At 36.6% G+C, this 19,422-nt stretch overlaps 1 protein-coding gene across 1 annotated transcript in view; it reads right to left on the bottom strand.

Annotated features, from left to right (window-relative positions):
* OCA2 (OCA2 melanosomal transmembrane protein) overlaps positions 1-19,422 on the bottom strand; it is a gene marked incomplete at its 5' end in the record, with an annotated part of 236,442 nt that overhangs the window by 66,203 nt on the left and 150,817 nt on the right. The window contains 4 exons of the mRNA XM_081326959.1: positions 5,334-5,427; positions 17,158-17,251; positions 18,269-18,373; positions 19,363-19,422. Coding sequence (XP_081183085.1) covers positions 5,334-5,427; positions 17,158-17,251; positions 18,269-18,373; positions 19,363-19,422 — 353 coding nt within the window. The remainder of the gene's footprint in view (positions 1-5,333; positions 5,428-17,157; positions 17,252-18,268; positions 18,374-19,362) is intronic.

The following is a 19,422-nucleotide window of genomic DNA, read 5'->3' as shown; positions in this document are numbered from 1 at the left end:
ACCTTGTATTTAGCTCTGGGAAGTCGGGGGGGAGGGGGGGAGGGGGGAGAGGAAGGGGGGAGGGAGAAGGGTGGGGGAGGGGGGATTTTTTAAGGGAAAAATTGTATGTTAAAACTTTTCAATAAAAAAAAAAGAGGGTGAGAGACAGGTATCTTGGTCTATATACCAAACGAATGACCCATTGGGATCCCCATATCAAAATATCTTATGTCTGGTCAGAACTTGAAAATAACATTTAACGTAGCACAGTATTTAAACAAAATGATCCGGTTAAGATCTGCATATGTGGGACGATTGGGGTAGATTGTAAGGGCGACTCCGAAATATAATGTTATATTTTATCTATATCTTAAATTTGTATTTTATTACTATTTCATCTTAAATTGTATGTTATTTAATTCAATTTTAAATTGTATTTTATCAAATTCCATTTTGGATTGCTTTTATCAACTTTTGGTGACGGTTTGTTGCTGGAACTTTGCACTTTGATATGGCCCAAGGGCTAATCAATAAAGTTGTTGTTGTTGTTGAGTCAAATAGTTCTGCTTTCTCCCTATTGCTTGTCACCTTCTTGCCACTTTCCCCCACTAATGGACCAATCATAAATGATCTTATAGAATTACAGATTTATTTAAATAGAAGCTCAGTACTGAATATGTAGCAAAAGATATGATATCAGATAATCAGATATTAACCTAGTTTCAAATGGATCAAGTCAACCATCGCTTCTCTATTTACATAGATTATTTAGAATTTTGTAGAAACATTTTCCTTTTTAATTTGTACATAATAGAAAGATCAATCATTCCTTTATAAAAATAACTGATCTTGTCAATTAAAAGTATCAAGAAAAATAGAATACTGTATAATTACATTATTTAAAATAGCTGCTGAAACCAACAGGATTGCTAGGAAAGTATGTTGGGTAGTCAGAATTTCTCTCTTATGTTGGGATGTGGGGGTGGGGACGACATGCCCAGCTTCTACATAAGGCTTGCAATCAAGTTAATATGCCATGTGCCAACGCGAGTAATGTGCAGGAAATCCATTTTTCATTTCTTGTTCTCTCACAGGAATGTGCTTAATAGAAAAGCAATGCATCTCCCTGAATAGCCAACATCCCTTTGCATTTAAAACCCAAGAAAATGAAATTTCTAGATAAATAGCCCAGGACCTGAATAGCAACTCTGTGTTGCCCTGAGCTCCATAGTCCTTCATTCATGTAGCAATTTAAAAGGATGATCCAGCCATGCATAGTTGGGGAATAGCATTTTTTACAAAACCTCCTTTTAGGTTTGACAAATAATGGCTTAATTTGAATTTGAATAGAACTTATTTTCTAAAACTGGTGTATTAATTGTTTACTATATTAATTTCCAAGTTAAGGTCCTTCAAAATAGCATAATGCCTGCAGTAGTTAGAAAAAGAAGAATTTTCTATTTGTATTACAATTTCTCTTTGCCTTTGTGCAGAGGTTGAATTTAAATAACATGTCATCCTGTTATCTGCCTCATTTCTAAAATCCTACCAATGTTATCAAGATACGTTACAACATTTTTGCTTGCCAGTTCAAATCCAAATGGACACACAAATTGAGTTACATAAAGGTAGCCAAATTTTGTGTAGTGGTTTATAGGTTTAGAAAAAAAAACTTAATTGCTGTTTCTTGGTATAAAAGTACTACTTTCGTTTTAACTGTGAAACTAAGATCTATCTGTTTTGGGATTTAGATCTTGGGGTTATGTTAATTTGAAACACATTCTCAATGTGATCATACAGTATAGAATATATCTGAATTATAAATGACCAGAATAAATAGAGCCATCTGGCAGGGAGGGGAGTCATATAATGAAAGCAGGATTGTGCCCTTCGAAAGCAAATATCCTTTGTTACATGCATAATTTGTCAGGTTTGATGTATTATGTTTATTTTTTGAAACTTGCATCACAAAGATATGATATCATTTTCAACCTTTTGATACTGCAGATACCTCTGAATATCAAATGACTAATCAACTAGAATTTGACTAGGGTCTATTGAGGAGTGGCCACAGGAAGAATGCTCTCAAATTAAATAGGGATAAAAACATGGATGGTTCTCCCATTCTTACAAAAACATGTTCTTCTTCTGGCTTTTCTGCTACTAATTTTTAACTGTATACATTGGAAGGCATGAATGATCCTGTGCAGAATATTTGAAAACCAGTTGTAAATCCCCTATTTCAGATAAGATTTTCTACTTGATAGGGTAGAATTCTAGTATTAGTTTGAAGGGTGTGAGATGCAAACAAGTTCATTTGATCATCAGTGTTCAAATCCTACAGTTGGCAGCTGGCTGGGTTAGGGTGTCAGTTGCATCTTCTTTTCTTATTGATTATTGCCAATGGAATAAGAGTATCTTTGTCCACTTGTGACAATCCTGGTCATCCTTGTATAACTCTCTCCAATCTCCACATCTTCAGCATCCAGAACTTGGTGAGGAGAAAATTCCAATGACCAGCAATAAAGCCAGTTTGAGGTTAACAGGTTAAGGCACTAGACTAGAAAACAGGAGGCCATGAGTTCAAGTCCCACCTTAGCCATGAAAAACAGCTGGGTGACTTTGGGCCTAACCCATCTCACAGGATAGTTATTGTGTTGAATATGTTTGCTGCCTTGAGTTATTTGTAAACATAATAAAGGTGGGATATAAATAAATAATAAATAAAAATATATCTAGTACACTATGATGCTTCTGATAAATGTTATGAATGGTTAGTTTTAGTTTCTGCTTCCTTCTAAATATACCTACTGGTTCTTGATATACCATCTTCTACTTGCTTATCCTACATAGTGGAGACAATAGCCCTTACATTATTTGTTGTAGATCAGACATTTCAAACTCGCGACATCACGTGACATTGCGAGACCTATCGGGACTGTTTTGCAATTGCCGGCAATAGGGTGGGCGCGGCTTCTGGATGACACATCTGGCCCATGGGCCAGCAGTTTGACACCCCTGTTGTAGACTATTTCTGTTTTTTCTCCTGGGGCTGCTGGTTCTTTTGGTTTACTTAGGATGTTTTGGAGTGCTTTAGCTGGTTTGTGTGTTACATGATGCCATATGGTTGTAATAGTCTGTTAGAAAGTTTTGGCTGATTTGTCAGAGTGTCAAGCCTCTAGGAATTTACAAATCCCATTTTAGATATAAGACTTCCTACTGGACAGGATACTATCCACTGTTACATGAATAGGTGTAAATTACTTTCAAGGCAATCCTAAATAACACAAAAATATCATATTAAGTCTATATGTTTCCATCAAGAAATTAGAAATAACACAGCAATTGCAGTACTAATTAAATGCAAAATGTCATTAAGTCAATTACATTTTTTTCCTACAAAATGAATAAACATTAATGGAAAATAACCCAGTTCTATTTAGTGTACTCCCTACTCTAAAATAAAATGTCATCTGATGTTTGTTATAGCAACAAGTGTTTGAGGGGAAAGTTATTGTTAATCACAAAAAGATTTTCATAATGATTAGTACAGTTTTCAATAGTCTTTACATAAAATGACATCAAATATTCCTAGGTAATGGTTTCCGATATGAGGATTTTTTAGTAGTGCTAAAAATATGCTATAACAGTGTATGCATTAGATCAATATTTAAAACAACTTTATAACAACTTTTACTGATTATTCTTGAATATGAACAGATGAATGAAACACTATTTCAGTCATCAATCACTAAGAAAATAATTTGAAATTTGTGCTTCTTGTAACTCATGGTGTATCTTGAATATTAGGCTAAACTCAGTATAGTAGAATCTAACATTTATCTGTGGTTGAGTGAAAATTGCCCTTTGTAAGATTTTTCCCCCCTCTACTTTATGTAGTTAAACAATTTTTATAACACTTTGAAATCTGTTCCTTGTGGTATGTGCTATTAAGAAAATCTCATTGCAATTATGAGCATATTTATTAAGCATATAGATTGTGACATTAAGTATTAAATTTTGCTAAGCATTATCACTTACATCTCAATGAAACTAACATCGTGAAAAGAATAGGCTGACTTAGGACTGGTCAAATTTATTATCTTCTCCTTTTATATATATGCAAGAATGACAACATTTTTAAAAGGCTGGTTGGATTCAGATAGTGTTCCCCACCCACCCTCAAATTGCCTGTAAACTATACTAGCATAAAATGTGCTGACATTGCCAAAACCCTATCCTGCCACCATTTTAATATTCCAGCTGTTGGTGAATAGATTGTATCTGGATGTATTGAGTTATTGTTTGCAGCTAAAGCTATTGGTGCATCCCTCTGAATTTGTTTTCATTCATCTCCCGTCACCACCAATCAACAAGAAAAGATCCATCACCCAGCAATGCAAGGATGATACAAGCACTTCACTCTAGCTCTTGGTTTTTTTTCTTCCCAGTTTTTCCCCACAGATTCAGACTCTGCTTTTTTCAGATCAACCAAGTGATGACTTTACTCTAGCTCACATCACTAAATCAATATAAACCAGGTATTTTGCTTAATACATAGGCAATCATTTTGTTGATGAGAATGGGATGATTAAGGGAGCCCACCAGGAAACAAAAATCAATCAGAAATTTCAGAACAGGGGATCTTTATGATTATTTTTGTAAGATAAAATCATTTGGAATAAAAAAGAGATAAAAAGAAAAATAATAGGCAAAAGTCTATTGCTTGTCCTGGTGATGGGGAAAATTAAGACAGGAAGAAGGGACAAATATTGTGTTCAGCTGGCTTCAGTCCTGCTTCAGACTATAGGCCCTCTAAGTTCTTTCTATTTAATGTCATATTTCTGGAATGAATTAAGCAAGTCATTCTTCCCCAAGCAAGTGACAAACAGAAATGTGTCTTAGGGTTGGCAGGATAGACAGATGCTTAGTCCCATCTTTCAACTGCAGCCTTAGGAAATGATTAAACAAGAAGTGTACCCAGGAGTTGGAGTGATATGGAGTTTTGCTCAATGTGTTGTCCAGCTGGACTTGGATGCTCAGGCAGATGTCTTCAGTCTAAGGCTAAATCCAGCCATCTCTTCACCACATCACACATACATGAACTCAAAGGGCAGACTTAATGGACCACTAGGTCTTTTTCTGCTGTCAGTTTTCTATGTTTCTATATACAAACTTGTTAAGGCATTATTACTAAATGCATTATTTTTGCTATTGAAATGGAGATCCACTTAATGAACTCTGTTTGTTATGCTGTTAATTATGTAGACTTTCTTCTTCATCATTTTGATTTTTTAAATTAATGAATGATTTCTAAAATTCAAAACTAGAGGAGTGTCCGGTCTAAAACCTACCTGAAAAATTCCATGAAAGAAAAGCCATAGCCATGCTGTTCCGCAATGCCCGCACAAACAACATTTGCAGAGGCTCCAATCAATGTCCCATTACCTGCAATTCAATAAATAACAAGTAAAAAATCCAGCAGATATTTGGGGTCTTTAGATCAACTTGTAGACAAAATGTAAATGAGGAAAGGAGAGTCATTTCACATTCACCTGAAAAGAAATTAACAAAACAATAACTTCTCTGCCTATAAACAGTTGCATCTTTTCAAAGGCAGCCTGTCTTTGGCAATGTGTTCTTAAGATCTATATCTAGATATTATTTTATTTTTTATAATAGATTGCAGTAGTCTGAGCAAATGTAATCTGTATTAAGGGGCATGCTAGGATTTTGAGAAGATCAGAAAAGATAATAAAGTTGCAGGGGTATCTGTTGTGATGCATGCAAAAAGGGTGAGGCTTCATGGTTGTGGCCATCATTTTGACTTTTAGACACCCTGTAGACCACCCTGGAAACATGGGAATTGTGGCATAAAAGAAAAGCCTAGAAAGGTAAGCTGTGGCTATGTTTTCTAAAATGGAGTGACAGAGTCTGAACATAGAGATAAGCAATGGATTATCCATAGCAAACTATAACAGTGATAAGTCTGACAGTTTCAGAATGGGATTAATCCCAACAGTAACTGAAAATCAATTATTATACATCCAATTTGGTTTGGATTTTCCATCCTGTTGTCACTGAGCAGAATTTGAGTGTTCTTCCTCTACAAAATGAAAAAAGACACCTTAGCATTCTCTCCATTGTTTACTTAAGAAATTGAGAGACTCATTGAAGTAGAAAAACATGTGTTACAGTAAGTGTTTTGCAAGAGGAAAGCCTGTACAGTTCAGAATGTCAAAATGGATTTTATGTGCATGTGTGATTAAGTCATTGACTTCCTACAATATTGTAGTGCTGAAGCTGTCAAAATCTATTTAATAAATGAAGCAAAAGACCATGTTCTTCAAATGTTAATTTCATCCCAGTTTTTACACTCAGCATAGCTGTATCTGAACAGAAGGAAAAGGTACTTATTTTGGATCATCCTTAAATTCTAGATTGAACCCTACTACATCCAAAAAATCACAAACTCACCTCTTTTTAATATGTGCAGGCTTCAATCACCCATTCGCACACTCCATTTTGAAATCTTTGGATGTCTCTTCCAGGGTTATGAAGCTATTCTCTAATTTATTTCTCTGAGATCATTTGCTAAAGTCACTAACTGATTGAATGTACTTTACTTCACTGGGAACGGGGGCTACTGTTGCGGATTTTGCTGTATTAACCACTCAAAGGCAGGAAAACACCCTTATACACTATTTCTTATACTCGGCTTCAGATATGTCAGACAGTAGGAAAAAGAAGTAGAACTTTTCAGGCACGGAGACACACACTATTCTGCTCCAAAGTTCAGTAATATTTCTTGTTGCAGTGTTTTTCCAGTAAATAGTTTATACTGATTTCTATGCAGTGGCCTTAGTTTAATAAACCATACAATCATATACTCTTGTATACAGTTTCATAAAAGTCTGCTTCCCTTATTCAAAGAGGCATTCCTTATCACTACTTACTCACTCTGTTAGACAGCTAATTTCACTTTTAAGTTTGCTTTTAGACTAGAGAGGAGGAGTGAAAGAGGGGGAAACTATTATTCCTGAGCATTTTAGAATTCCAGAACTTTGATCAATCTTGCCTGACTGGCTCCTGTCCCTTCCAAATGCTTCAATGATTTCCAGAAAGTTCCCACATTCTGCAGATCTTTCTTCCTGACCTTGCCTGCTCTTCCTATTATATATATCACTGCAAGGCAGGTGTGCCTGATCACAGGTGTCTTAATTAGACAATAAGATTATCAATGTCTACATGATTCCATGTATGAATGTAGCAAATGAAAAAAAAATAACTATAACATTAATTTGCTACATTTATGTCCACCAGGATATCAAATCCTAGTTATAATGCTGAGTTCATTATAGCTTTCTTTGGTTTCTTTGGTACTTAAGATACTGCACATTTTTGACAGTTTATTAATACTATTGTATCTGTTTAGGTACTAGTAAAAAGAATACCAATCAGGGTAAAGGATAACATAATTCAATGATTAAGGACAATAAAGTACAATGGGATGTAAAAGAATAGATTTCTATACAGAAGCCCTAAGTTAGCTGGTCCCCTCCAAGTATAATAGAAGCAGTTCTCCAATTGTTGGTAGTTGCCTTAACACTGAATTAGCAGTCCAAACATATACATATTTATGTTCAACTGTTATCATTGTTAACATAAGTCATTTGGAATAGAATGGTATACAAGTGAATATTTCTCCCCAATTACCCGGGCAAACATTGTTTGGACTGGTAATATAATGTATATATATTTGTAAGCCATTTGGAGGTTTACCTGTGCCCTCAAGGTCACCTGGGTAGTGTAAATGTGTGAGGAGCCTTCTTGGCAGCAGGATGTTTTCTGCCCTGTGTCCCTTCACTGTTGAAGACAGGCGCAGTCTGTTGGGGATGAGTCTATGTTGTCTGCATGTCAACTGAAGCACAAATGGTTCCTGTAGTCTGCAATGTTTTCTGGAAATCTGTTCATACTCTGACCATTCAAAGGGTGTTCATCCTAAAGAGCATAGCTAAATGTCTATGGAGATTCTCAGTCATCGGGGTGATAGTTGTCCCAAAGCTGTTTTCGGGCGGCAACTGGACTTACCGTACTTGTTTTTCTTTGAAGATGTTTTGCTTCCCATCCAAGAAGCAATGCTTTCTGGAAAGAAGCTTCTTTGATGAGAATTTGGCTATGCACTTTTGGCTATGCACTTTGGGATGAACACCCTTCAAATGGTGCAAGAGTATGAAAACATTGCAGACTACAGGAACCATTTGCGCTTCAGTTGACATGCAGACAACACAGACTCATCCCCAACACCTGTACCTGTTTTCAATAGTGAAGGGACACAGGGCAGAAAACATCCTGCAGCCAAGAAGGCTCCACACACATTTCCACTACTCAGGTGACCTTGAGGACACAGGTAAACCTCCAAATGGCCCCAATGGCTCTCTAAAAGAATGCAAATGACCAGTTCTCTGCAATCAATATAAATCCTTCCACTCCCCACCATCTAGTCAGAGCTGAAGAAGCTTCTAGGATGAGAAGTGAAACATCTTCAAAGAAAAACAAGAAAGTCCAGTTGCCTCCTGGAAAAGCACTTTGGGACAACTATACCTGAATGACTGAGAATCTCCATAGACATTCTTTCCATGACTACAAACATATCTTTAAAGCCTCATTATTCAAAATTCAGTACAGATTACATTAAGAGCTACAAGCAACAACCTATTGAAATTTAATCCCATCTCATAATATCCACAAACTAATTTCTTATCATCTCTTTTCAGAAATTCCTTCACAAATTTAACACTTTCCTTCAATTTTAATACCATAGCTTATCACTTTCTTGGTTTATTTTAAAATAAATAAATCTGTTTATTTAAATTATTTAAATCTGTTGATTTAACAGAAACTGATAGCTTCTTCTCATATCTTATCTATAAACAAATCTTTAAAACCTCAACATTCATTCCCAGTCAAGAAAAACCTATTTAAAGATGCTGGGTGGGAAAAAACATTGTATACATTATAATCTTGATTGAATAAGCAAACTTCATAAATCTTGTTTATATTTTTGCAAGTTTCTTCCTTTTAAGTAGTGTCTCAGAAGCTGGATTCTTTTCATTCTGTCTTTATCATTCTTCATTTTTTCACAATGAAACAAAATCAGCATGCCATTTCAGGACTTTGAGAATGAGTGAAAGGGTGGACTCTTCCCCAAAATTGCAGAATCAATACTTCTCATCAGATACAAAATATATCAAGGGATGGTTTGGGGCCCATAAATACAGAAAGAACTAATTTCTGCTACAAATGAAATAGAGATAAAATAACTCAATATAGAATTTTCCTATCCCCTTGCAATTCAGGTTAATGAGGGCAGATATGATATAGTTGCCATTATGGAAACATGGTGGGATAAAACCCACAAATGGAACACACAGCTAAAGGGATTTAAATTATTTAAAAGAAACAGACCAAATAAAAGAGGAGATGGAGTTGCTCTCTATATAAGAAATAACTACATCTCTACAGAAAAAGAGCACAACAATGATGAAAACTGTAAACCTGAATGCATTTGGGTCAATATAAAAGGGGGGGGGGAAATGACATTGCCATAGATGTATACTATAGGCCACCCAAACAAACAGAGGAAATAGATGAACTTTTTGCTAGTCAGCTAACTAAGGTATGTAGGAAGCACATCACAATAGTAATGGGGGACTTTAACTACCCTGACATCAACTGGGAGACAAACTCTGCACCAAGTGGAAGATCAGACAGATTCCTGACAAACCTAGCAGACAACTTTGTCTCCCAAAAAGTAGAGAAGGGAACTAGGGGATTAGTTATTTTGTATCTAATTACCACTAACAGAGGTGAAATAATAGAAGGTGTTCAAGCCACAGGAACCTTGGGAGGAAGTGATCATGCAAAATTGGAATTCAACATTATGCAAGCACAAGCAATAGAACACAGTCAAACTAGAATCTTGGACTTTAAGAGAGCTAATTTCAATAAACTTAGAGAGGGTTTGGGAAGGATTCCATGGATGAGAATCCTCAAGGGGAAAACAACTCAAGAAGCTTGGGAAATTTTGAAAAGTGAGATAATAAAAGCCCAGTCTAGCTCAATACCAACGAAGAGGAAAAATAACAGCTCTCAAAAAAAACCAGCATGGCTGCATAAAGAACTCTCTGATAAATTGAAAGATAAAAAGGACAAGTATAAGAAGTGGAAAGAGGGGCACATAACTAAGTCAGAATATCAGCAAATAGCCCGAGCCTGCAAAGATGAAGTGAGGAAAGCTAAGGCTCAAAATGAACTAAGGCTTGTGACCAAAGTCAACAATAACAAAAAAAGCTTCTTTCAACATGTAAAAACATAAAAAAGTGAAGGAAATGATTGGTCCATTAGTGGGTGAAAGTGGCAAGAAGGTGACAAGCAACAGGGAGAAAGCAGAAATATTTAACTCATTTTTTGCATCTGTCTTTACACAAAGGGAAAAAACAGGCCAACCTATCAAAAATAGTTCCATAAAAACAGAATAGAAACACAAGTTAAGATAGGCAAGAAAATCATAAGTGAGCACCTGTCCAGTCTAGACAAGTTCAAATCACCAGGACCAGATGGATTACACCCCAAGGTTCTCAAGGAACTGGCAGGTGTGATCTCAGAACCACTGAACTATATTGGAGCACTGGGGAACTACCAGAGGACTGGAAAAGAGCTGATGTAGTGCCCATCTTCAAAAAAGGGGGAAAATGGATCCAGGAAATTACAGACCTATCAGCCTGACCTTAACACCTGGGAAGATTTTGGAAAAGATAATCAAACAACGAATCAGCAAGCACCTAGAGGCAAACAAAGTCATTACTAAAACCCAACATGGGTTTGTCAAAAACAGATCATGCCAGACAAATCTTATTGCATTCTTTGACCAAGTGACAAAATTAGTGGATCAGAGGAATGCTGTGGATATAATTTACTTGGACTTCAGTAAGGCATTTGATAAAGTAGATCACAACCTACTACTTGATAAGATAGAAAAATGTGGGTTAGACTGCATCACCACCAGATGGATTTGTAGCTGGCTGACTGGCTGTACTCAGCGTGTGGTCCTCAATGGAACCGCTTCTACATGGAAGGAAGTGTGTAGTGGGGTGCCCCAGGGTTCTGTTCTGGGTCCAGTACTCTTCAACATCTTCATCAACGATTTGGACTAGAGGGTAGATGGGGAACTCATCAAATTTGCAGACGACACCAAGCTGGCAGGAATAGCCAACACTCCAGAAGACAGGCTTAAGATATAGGAGGATCTAGACAGACTTGAACACTGGGCACTATCTAACAAAATGAAATTCAATGGTGAAAAGAGTAAGGTTCTGCACTTAGGCAAGAAAAACCAAATGTAAAGGTATAGTATAGGGGGTACTTTGTTCAATAGTAGTAACTGTGAGAGGGATCTTGGAGTCCTAGTGGACAATCACTTAAAGATGAGCCAGCAGTGTGCTGCAGCTGCCAAAAAAGCAAGCACAGTGCTAGGCTGCATTAACAGAGGGATAGAATCAAGATCACGTGAAGTATTAATACCACTTTACAATGCCTTGGTAAAGCCACACTTGGAATATTGCATCCAGTTTTGGTCACCATGGTGTAAAAAAGATGTTGAGACTCTAGAAAAAGTACAGAGAAGAGCAACAAAGATGATTAAGGGACTGGAGTCTAAAACATATAAGGAACGGCTGCTGGAATTGGGTATGTCTAGTTTAATGAAGAGAAGGATGAGGGGGGACATGATAGCAGTGTTCCAATATCTCAGGGGCTACCTCAAAGAAGAGGGAGTCAAGCTATTCTCCAAAGCACCTGAAGGCAAGAACTGCCGACTATAGAAGAATGGACTTTAAAAGTTTCTAACTTGGCGGAAATGGCAAAGATCTCAGCGTATTTGAAAGACCAATCGCAACAGAGATACATTGTGGAATGGAGGAGATGGATTGATTATATTCAGAATAAATATGGGACTAAAAAGTTTCACTTAGCATTTGAATAAGTAGCGGATTTATATGATGTATAATCAGTTAGTAGTTATTTTACTAAGAGTTAAAGTGCGATAGAATTTAATATTTTATTGTTGTTTGCATATTTTAGATTATGTTTGTTTGTATTTTTATACCCTGTATTTAGCTCTGGGAAGTCGGGAAGGTGGGAGGGGAGGGAGGAGAGGGTCGGGGAGGGGGTGGGGGAGGAGGGGGGTTGTTTGTATTCAAAAATCTATTGTAAAACCTTTTCAATAAAAAAAGAAGACACTGGGCAGCCATTTGTCCAAAATGGTATAGGGTTTCCTGCCTGAGCAGGGCATTGGACTAGATGACCTCCAAGGTCCCTTTCAACAACAACAACAATAACATCACTGTTATTATTATTATTATTATTATTATTATTATTATTATTATTATTATTATTATTATTATTATTATTATTTTCAACTTTGGAACTGTCCACCATCAAATCAGAGATTAGAAAGGCAGTCTTTCAGAACACTAAAATGGAAAGTGTAAATTAACATTTCAAGATCAGTACAGTACTAAACCAAAGACAGAAAAAGAGGGGACTAGGGAAGAAACCATTTTAGTAAGCCTTTCTTGTAAATCAAAATTTTATTATGGTCATTGACCAATCCCAAGTAACATAGGAAAGTAAGTGAAATGGTAAAAAAATGGAAAATCTTAATAAAGTTTAGAGCTTGAATAATTTGCCATTAACCCATTTTCAGAAATGTAATTTTCTAGACTTGACCAGAAAAAAATGGTTAGGTTAAGAGAAATAACAAAAAGGAAATATAAAACATGTCAGAGCTACCTGGTCTGTGAGTCAAAAATAGAAGGATTAGAATCAATCAAATATCTTAACAAAATGGTCAACATAATAAGATATGTGTCAGAGCTCCAACTTTAGCAGCAAAGATTTTTACATCTACTAGAATACCTAAATTCACACTGATAATGTTGAAAATAGCTACTTATCAGGGTGCTATTTTTTTTGCCCCTAGGCCAAGTTGCTGAAACACCCTATCTCCATATTTGTAACATAATATCTGGTCTATAATGTTGCCATCTGTTCATCTTTTATCTTGGTGTATCTTTCTAAAATTGCTCACAACAGGAGGCAAGAAAACAGGAAAAAATATTAACTACCTCAAAATATGAAGATAACAGCTAGATAAATTCTTAAAGAAGCAACTGAAAATCTTTCAGACTCAAATCCCAAAAGGAAACTTTAATTCTTCAGAAATTATGCATGAAGAAGGAGCAATCTCCAAGTAATCAGGAAAAAATAGGATCTATTCCATTCCACTACAAGGTCCTCTGCATGAATGATTTTTAGATACTTACAAAATTTAAGATTATTTTGCAAAAAAAAAAAGAGCCAATCTATCTTCTGCAAGAAATTGACAAACTTGAGTGCTACCCTATGGATGGCAAAGCAGACTCAATGAGCCAACATCAACCAATAGGTCCCTTCCTGGAAACTGGCCACTTTAACAGTTTAACAAATCCCTGGAATTAAATTAAAAGAGATACCAGTAGGCTAATGCCTCCTTAAGTAACACCAGCTGCCTGCAATTAGTGCAGGTTCGAGTCCCACCAGGCTCAAGGTTGACTCAGCCTTCCATCCTTCCGAGGTAGGTAAAATGAGGACCCACAATGTTGGGGGCAATAAGCTGACTTTGTAAAAATGCCGCTTTGGGGGGCGAGAGCCCTAATAAGCAGGCATATACATAGAATGAAGGCTATTGCTAAGCACATTGATTTGTGCTTCTTAGATTGTAAGCCGCCCTGAGTCTTCGGAGAAGGGTGGGATATAAATGGGATAAAAAAAATCAATTCACTTATGACATATCCATAATCTTTTATCAAGGTGTCAAGCATCACACAAAATTAGCAAATTCTAATAAAAGGTTTGATATCAAGGTAACAGAGATAAAAAATAAACCTTCCTTGAGGTAGATGGGTGGTCTAAAAACATGAAATATAAACAGTTCCAAATGTCTAGGTTTGCATAATAGCAGTAGCAATAGCACTTAGACTTATATACTGCTTCATAGTGCTTTACAGCAGTCTCTAAGCAGTTTACTGAGCTAGCCTATTGCCCCCAATAATATGGCTCCTCATTTAACTGACCTTGGAAGGATGGAATGCTGAGTCAATCTTGAACTGGTCAGGATCGAACTCCTGGTAGTAGGCAGAATTAGCCTGCAATACTGCATTCTAACCACTGCACCACCACAGCCATAAGAGATTATCAATATCAAGGACAGGGTAGTAAGCTCATTGTTTCATCAAGGCTTCAATCTGCTTAAATATTTAAGTTCTCTGTACTTCCCACCAACTGCAGCTTAGGTTCTGTAGCCATGATTTTGTTGAATTCTGATGCTGCAAAGCTTCAGGACCATCATCAGTTACCTTTGATAAGCACTCAATTGTTGAGCTAACCTCTGGCTCTCTACAAGTTGGTTTTTGTCTACTTAGGCTGGGAATTATTTACTTTTGTTCAGATCAAAATTCTCAGCATCAGAGTAAAAAGGTACTAGTAAAGAAACATAAATCTTACGGTCTGAAATACTAGATTTCATGGTCTGGTTTCCTTGGGTGAAGATGTCTAACTGAGTCCTGATTAGTTCCTATCTGAGAGATGAATGAAAATGGAGGAATATTGAATAAGAAAATGGAGGAATTACTGTCATGAGCATCCGCAGGAGGAGCACGGAGGCCAAATGATGACACATGCATCATCATCATCATGCATATCCCACAATTTAGATATTTGTATTAAATATTATAATGCAATATACAATTGTAGCATCATGCATCATCACCATTTTTGTCCTTGTGGTTTGTTACAGATGTCAGTGATTTCTGGAACCAGTCAGCTTGGAAAGCATCTTCCTCATTCTCACAACAGAGTTCCTTTCTCTTCCCAAAAAGAAATCTAAAACCCATTGGTGAAATTATGAGAAGGGGGGGAATCTAAGTACCCACTGAGGTATTGTTTCAGCATGCAAAATGCATAATCAGTGGTCTCACAATGCACTAGTCCAATTTTGCAAGAATGAGGTGTAGAGTTGGCTTGGTTCCACTTTATGACACTGAATCATAAATATCATAAACATAAGACCAATGTACTGGTTAATTAAAACTATAACCATATCTATAATCACCTCAAATGTGGACAGATCTGGTTGCAAAATGAACAGTGCTGAAAAAGACACTATAGATGACTGTTCCAATGATGGTCAAGTAATGATAAGTGATACATGGTTAAAACCACTTTACTACATATAACTATGAATTCAGTTAGCTAAAGCATGGTACCATGTTTTCCCGAAAATAAGACCTGGTCTTATATTTTTTGCCTCCCAAAGAGGCACTAGGTCTTATTTTCAGGGTATGTCTTAATTTTTTTTCCCCCACACCTGACTCGTCTCACCATGGCAGCCCGCATGGCTGCCTCCCCACTTCTTGTGCAGCCACTTTTGCCTGCTCACAGCAGGATGGTGCCACTGCCATGAGGCTTGGCAGATCCCTCCCGATCTGTCCCACATGCCACCTGCTTTCCAGCTCTGCCACATTTCTCTGCTGCTGCAGAGCTGGAGAGCTTGCTGTACCACCACCCAGATGCTCTCACTTCCCCCAAGCATTTCTTCATTAACCTGATTCCCAGCTCTATCGTGTTTCTCCATCACATTTCTCCATCACGTTTCTCCACCCCCGCATGCAGGGAAACAAAAGAAGTTTTTGGGACCAAAAAAAAAAGTTTGATCAGACCTTCCAACTTCGCAAGATCTCGCTTTTTTTTTTTTTTGAGAAGTTGGAAGGTTTGATTGAACTATTTTTTAGCCTCACAAACTAGAGAAATGCAATGGAGAAACACGATGGAGAAATACGATGGAGCTGGAAATGAGCTAACAAAGAAATGCTTGGGGAAAGCAAGGGTATCTGGGTGGTGGTGCGGTAAGCTCTCCAGCTCCATGGTGGCGGAGAAATATGATGGAGCTGGAAAGCAGGTGGCAAGGCAAACCCTCCAAGGGTGCCAGGTGCTGAAATGGGCCCATCTCTCTCCAGCAGCTGCCCAGGCCCGCCAGAGAGAAGGCCGGCATCTATTGAAATGCAGTGGCATTCTGGCTCTGGCAGGGAAGGGCCAGCCAGCATGAGCACTCGGCCTGCCACTTTGGTGGCTGTATGGGCAGAGCTGTGAAGGTGTCCAGGGGGCTAAAAGCACCAGCAGTCAGTGTTGGAAGGGGAATAAAAGAGAAGAGGCAGGGGTCTTAACTAAGGCTTATTTTGGGGGTAGGGCTTATATTAAGCCCACCCCCAAAAATCAAGCTAGAACTTATTTTCAGGGAAACACGGTATTTGAATGAGGGTACTGCTAGTGATGATGTCTACAAGCTCCTAGTAGACAAGGACATTCATTTATGTTGTGTCATAAGATGACTGCGAAAAACGTTTGTACTACAGTGAGGAGTGCAAGGAAGAAAAGCATTGTGAATATCCAGCCATTTGGGCCCCAGGCAATTTTGAGCAGAAAAGGGACTTTTGCTGATGACAATTATACCCAGTTAAGAATACTGAAAATTGTTGCTTGTAATAACTGCTGTGCTGCATCTGAGAAAGCCAAAGCAAATGAGATTGAAATAGGAGAAGACAACCATAAGTTAGCAGACACTGCCTAAGGGACTTTCTGCATTCAAGAGGCAAATGTTCTGGATTATACTCTTCAGAAACAGAACTAATGAGATGGCTTGCAACACTTGAGAATATTGTCTACAACCTCAGGATAAGAGTGGCCAATAGAGATAGAAATTGTAAAATAATACTATCACTAATACTATTCTTAATACCATATTGACCAGACCAGTGAAATCAAGCATGAAGTCAATTTCAGTCCCACTTTCTAAAGAGCTACTATCTCTTTGAGGATATAAAAATACTAATTATATATGCTAAACGGTTATATTTTTTAAAAATGAATATTTTTAAATGTGCAATTTGATTATTTATGGATCACATTTTAGTTAACTACAAAAGTGTTTAATCTGCCTGAGAAATTAACACCCTAAATTTAGTCTGTTGCTTTAGCTCTCACTGGTATTGTACATTTCTTCAAACTATCATTACAGCTTACCTCCAAGACAGGCACCTATGGCTAATGCAAAGATCAGCGGTTTTACAGGTAAGTTAACCTCAGGATCTTGACTTAGATTGAGAAGTACAGGAATCTACAAAAGGTACATTAAAATAATAAATAGTAAGAGAAACAACAAGATTAACATTAAAGATGATAACCAGTTACAGTAAAAACAAAAAAACTTTATTTCTAACTTCTTTTAAAAGTGCTTGGTACAATTGTCCTGGGATGAGATGAGTGCTCATGTAAGTACCCTTCATCTAATTACTTTTATGTATGGAAATTAGCATAAAGAGAAAGGCTACTCTAGATTTTCCCTTGAGAACTGCAGTGGATTTTAAAAACAACCCCACCAAAACCACTAAAGCACAAAAAATATTAGATCCAAAGATTGATCAATCTGAATTTTTGCCAAAAAGGCAGTTAAGGGGCAATGTGAGAACTATTTTTAATGTCACTGAGCATTTACAATACCACCAAGAAAAACAAAAAAGCTGATATTTTTGCACAAAGAGCAAGTTTGGCAGCTTAAATAGGGTCATTATGTTTAAAGTTTTGGAAAATATGAACTTTGGGAAGAAATTTATTCAAGGGATTAAGTCTGTTTATACAACTCAGCAAACTAATATCATTGTCAATGGAGATTTGATTAAATCATTATATATATGTGTGTGTGTGTGTGTGTGTGTGTAATGCACATATGGCCATCTTCAAAAAGGGAAAATAGAAGAACCAAAAGGGCTGCAGAAGGTTATCAATATCTGAAAAGATTCTAGATCAAATAAAAATAGCTTCATCTCTAAGCACTTGAAAATCACACAGTGATAGATTTATTAGCACGGATTTATCAAAAAGAAATCTTGTCAGACTAATCTCATTTTATTTATTTCTTAATGAAGTATGGGAATTGCTATGGTAACTTTAACATCTCAGAGCATTAACGTAAGAGCCCTCCTTGGCAATAAAGTAGCTGGAGATGCAGAAATTACTTTAATAAATTAATATCTGAAAGTACCAAAGAAAAATGTATAGTGACCTAAACATTTAGTGACATGCAGATAGTTTATATTATATACCTAACAGAAGGATGCAAAGACAAAGGACTTACCATTGTAGCAGTGAATGGAATATTGTCAATTAGAGATGATGCCAATGCAGAGACCCACAGAATTAAAATAATAGCAACTGTCAAGCGTTGCTCTTCAGGGACCACCTGGAAGGCAGGCAGGACAGAAAGGAAGGATTAAATAGATGGCCTTTTTCATGAAAGCAATTATTTTGCAAATAAGAATGTCATTGATTTATCCTTCTATAATTCATGTTAAAATTCTGCAGATTTGTATATAACTCAATGTTAGATAGGTCAACTTTATTATGTCTTTGAGCAGCATAGTAGAAGTTATTGTTTTAAAATGTTTTGTTTTAAAACTCAAATTCAAATATGCACATAAAAATAGCACAACTATCTGATTCAGTAGAAATAAGAAAATAAGAAATAAGAAATTAGATAGAAATTATATTCTGTGTTCCAGCTGTACTCCAAATAGTTTGGGGGGAATTAGTCCAAAACTTATATTTATTTCCCCCAAAAAATTGCTCTGAGATTCCAAATAAGCCGCATAGATGTTCTTGGAACATCAAAATCTTGGGGGGCTATGACTGAGGGTTTAATTTGTGACTATCAGCCACCTCCCTCAAAAAACAAAAATCAGTTACTCTTCAAGAGAATCGTTATGATTGGTAAAGAAGCAAAATTACCATCTTTTTTTCTTATAAACTGCTATTCTGCAGCTGTTCTTCTACATTGTTGCAGCTACTTTGGAATTATTTTTCATGAGTTTTTAAATACTCAGGATGTGTTTCCACATTAAATATATTCACAGGTCCAAAACATTGGAAGATGCTCTCCTACAATCAAGGGTTTAAGTCTGATTCTTTTTCCTGAGAGTAACAGTAGCTTGAGAATAATAACATCCAGATCAAGTATTGGGGCTTATTTTTTTTAAAAAAAATCCCTTATTCCCAAGTTCCATCTTCTAATAATTAATCTAAAAGAAAAACCCCAGGATTTCATTGCATGGTTTGCCTTTGAATCTAGGACTGTATCTCTGACAGCAGAACATAATCACTAATTTAGTACCATAAATATGAAAAATATAATTTATCCTTTTTAAATTTAAAAAAATGTATTGTAAACTATACCTTTATCAACAAAGCTGTTTGTTCTCCTATGTATTCTATTAAATGAAGATGAGCCAAAGC

This window comes from Vipera berus, assembly GCF_964194415.1.
Source record: "Vipera berus genome assembly, chromosome: 4".
Lineage (NCBI taxonomy): Eukaryota > Metazoa > Chordata > Lepidosauria > Squamata > Viperidae > Vipera > Vipera berus.
The sequence above is the reverse complement of the archived record's forward strand: the minus strand, read 5'-3'. Positions and strand labels throughout refer to the sequence as shown.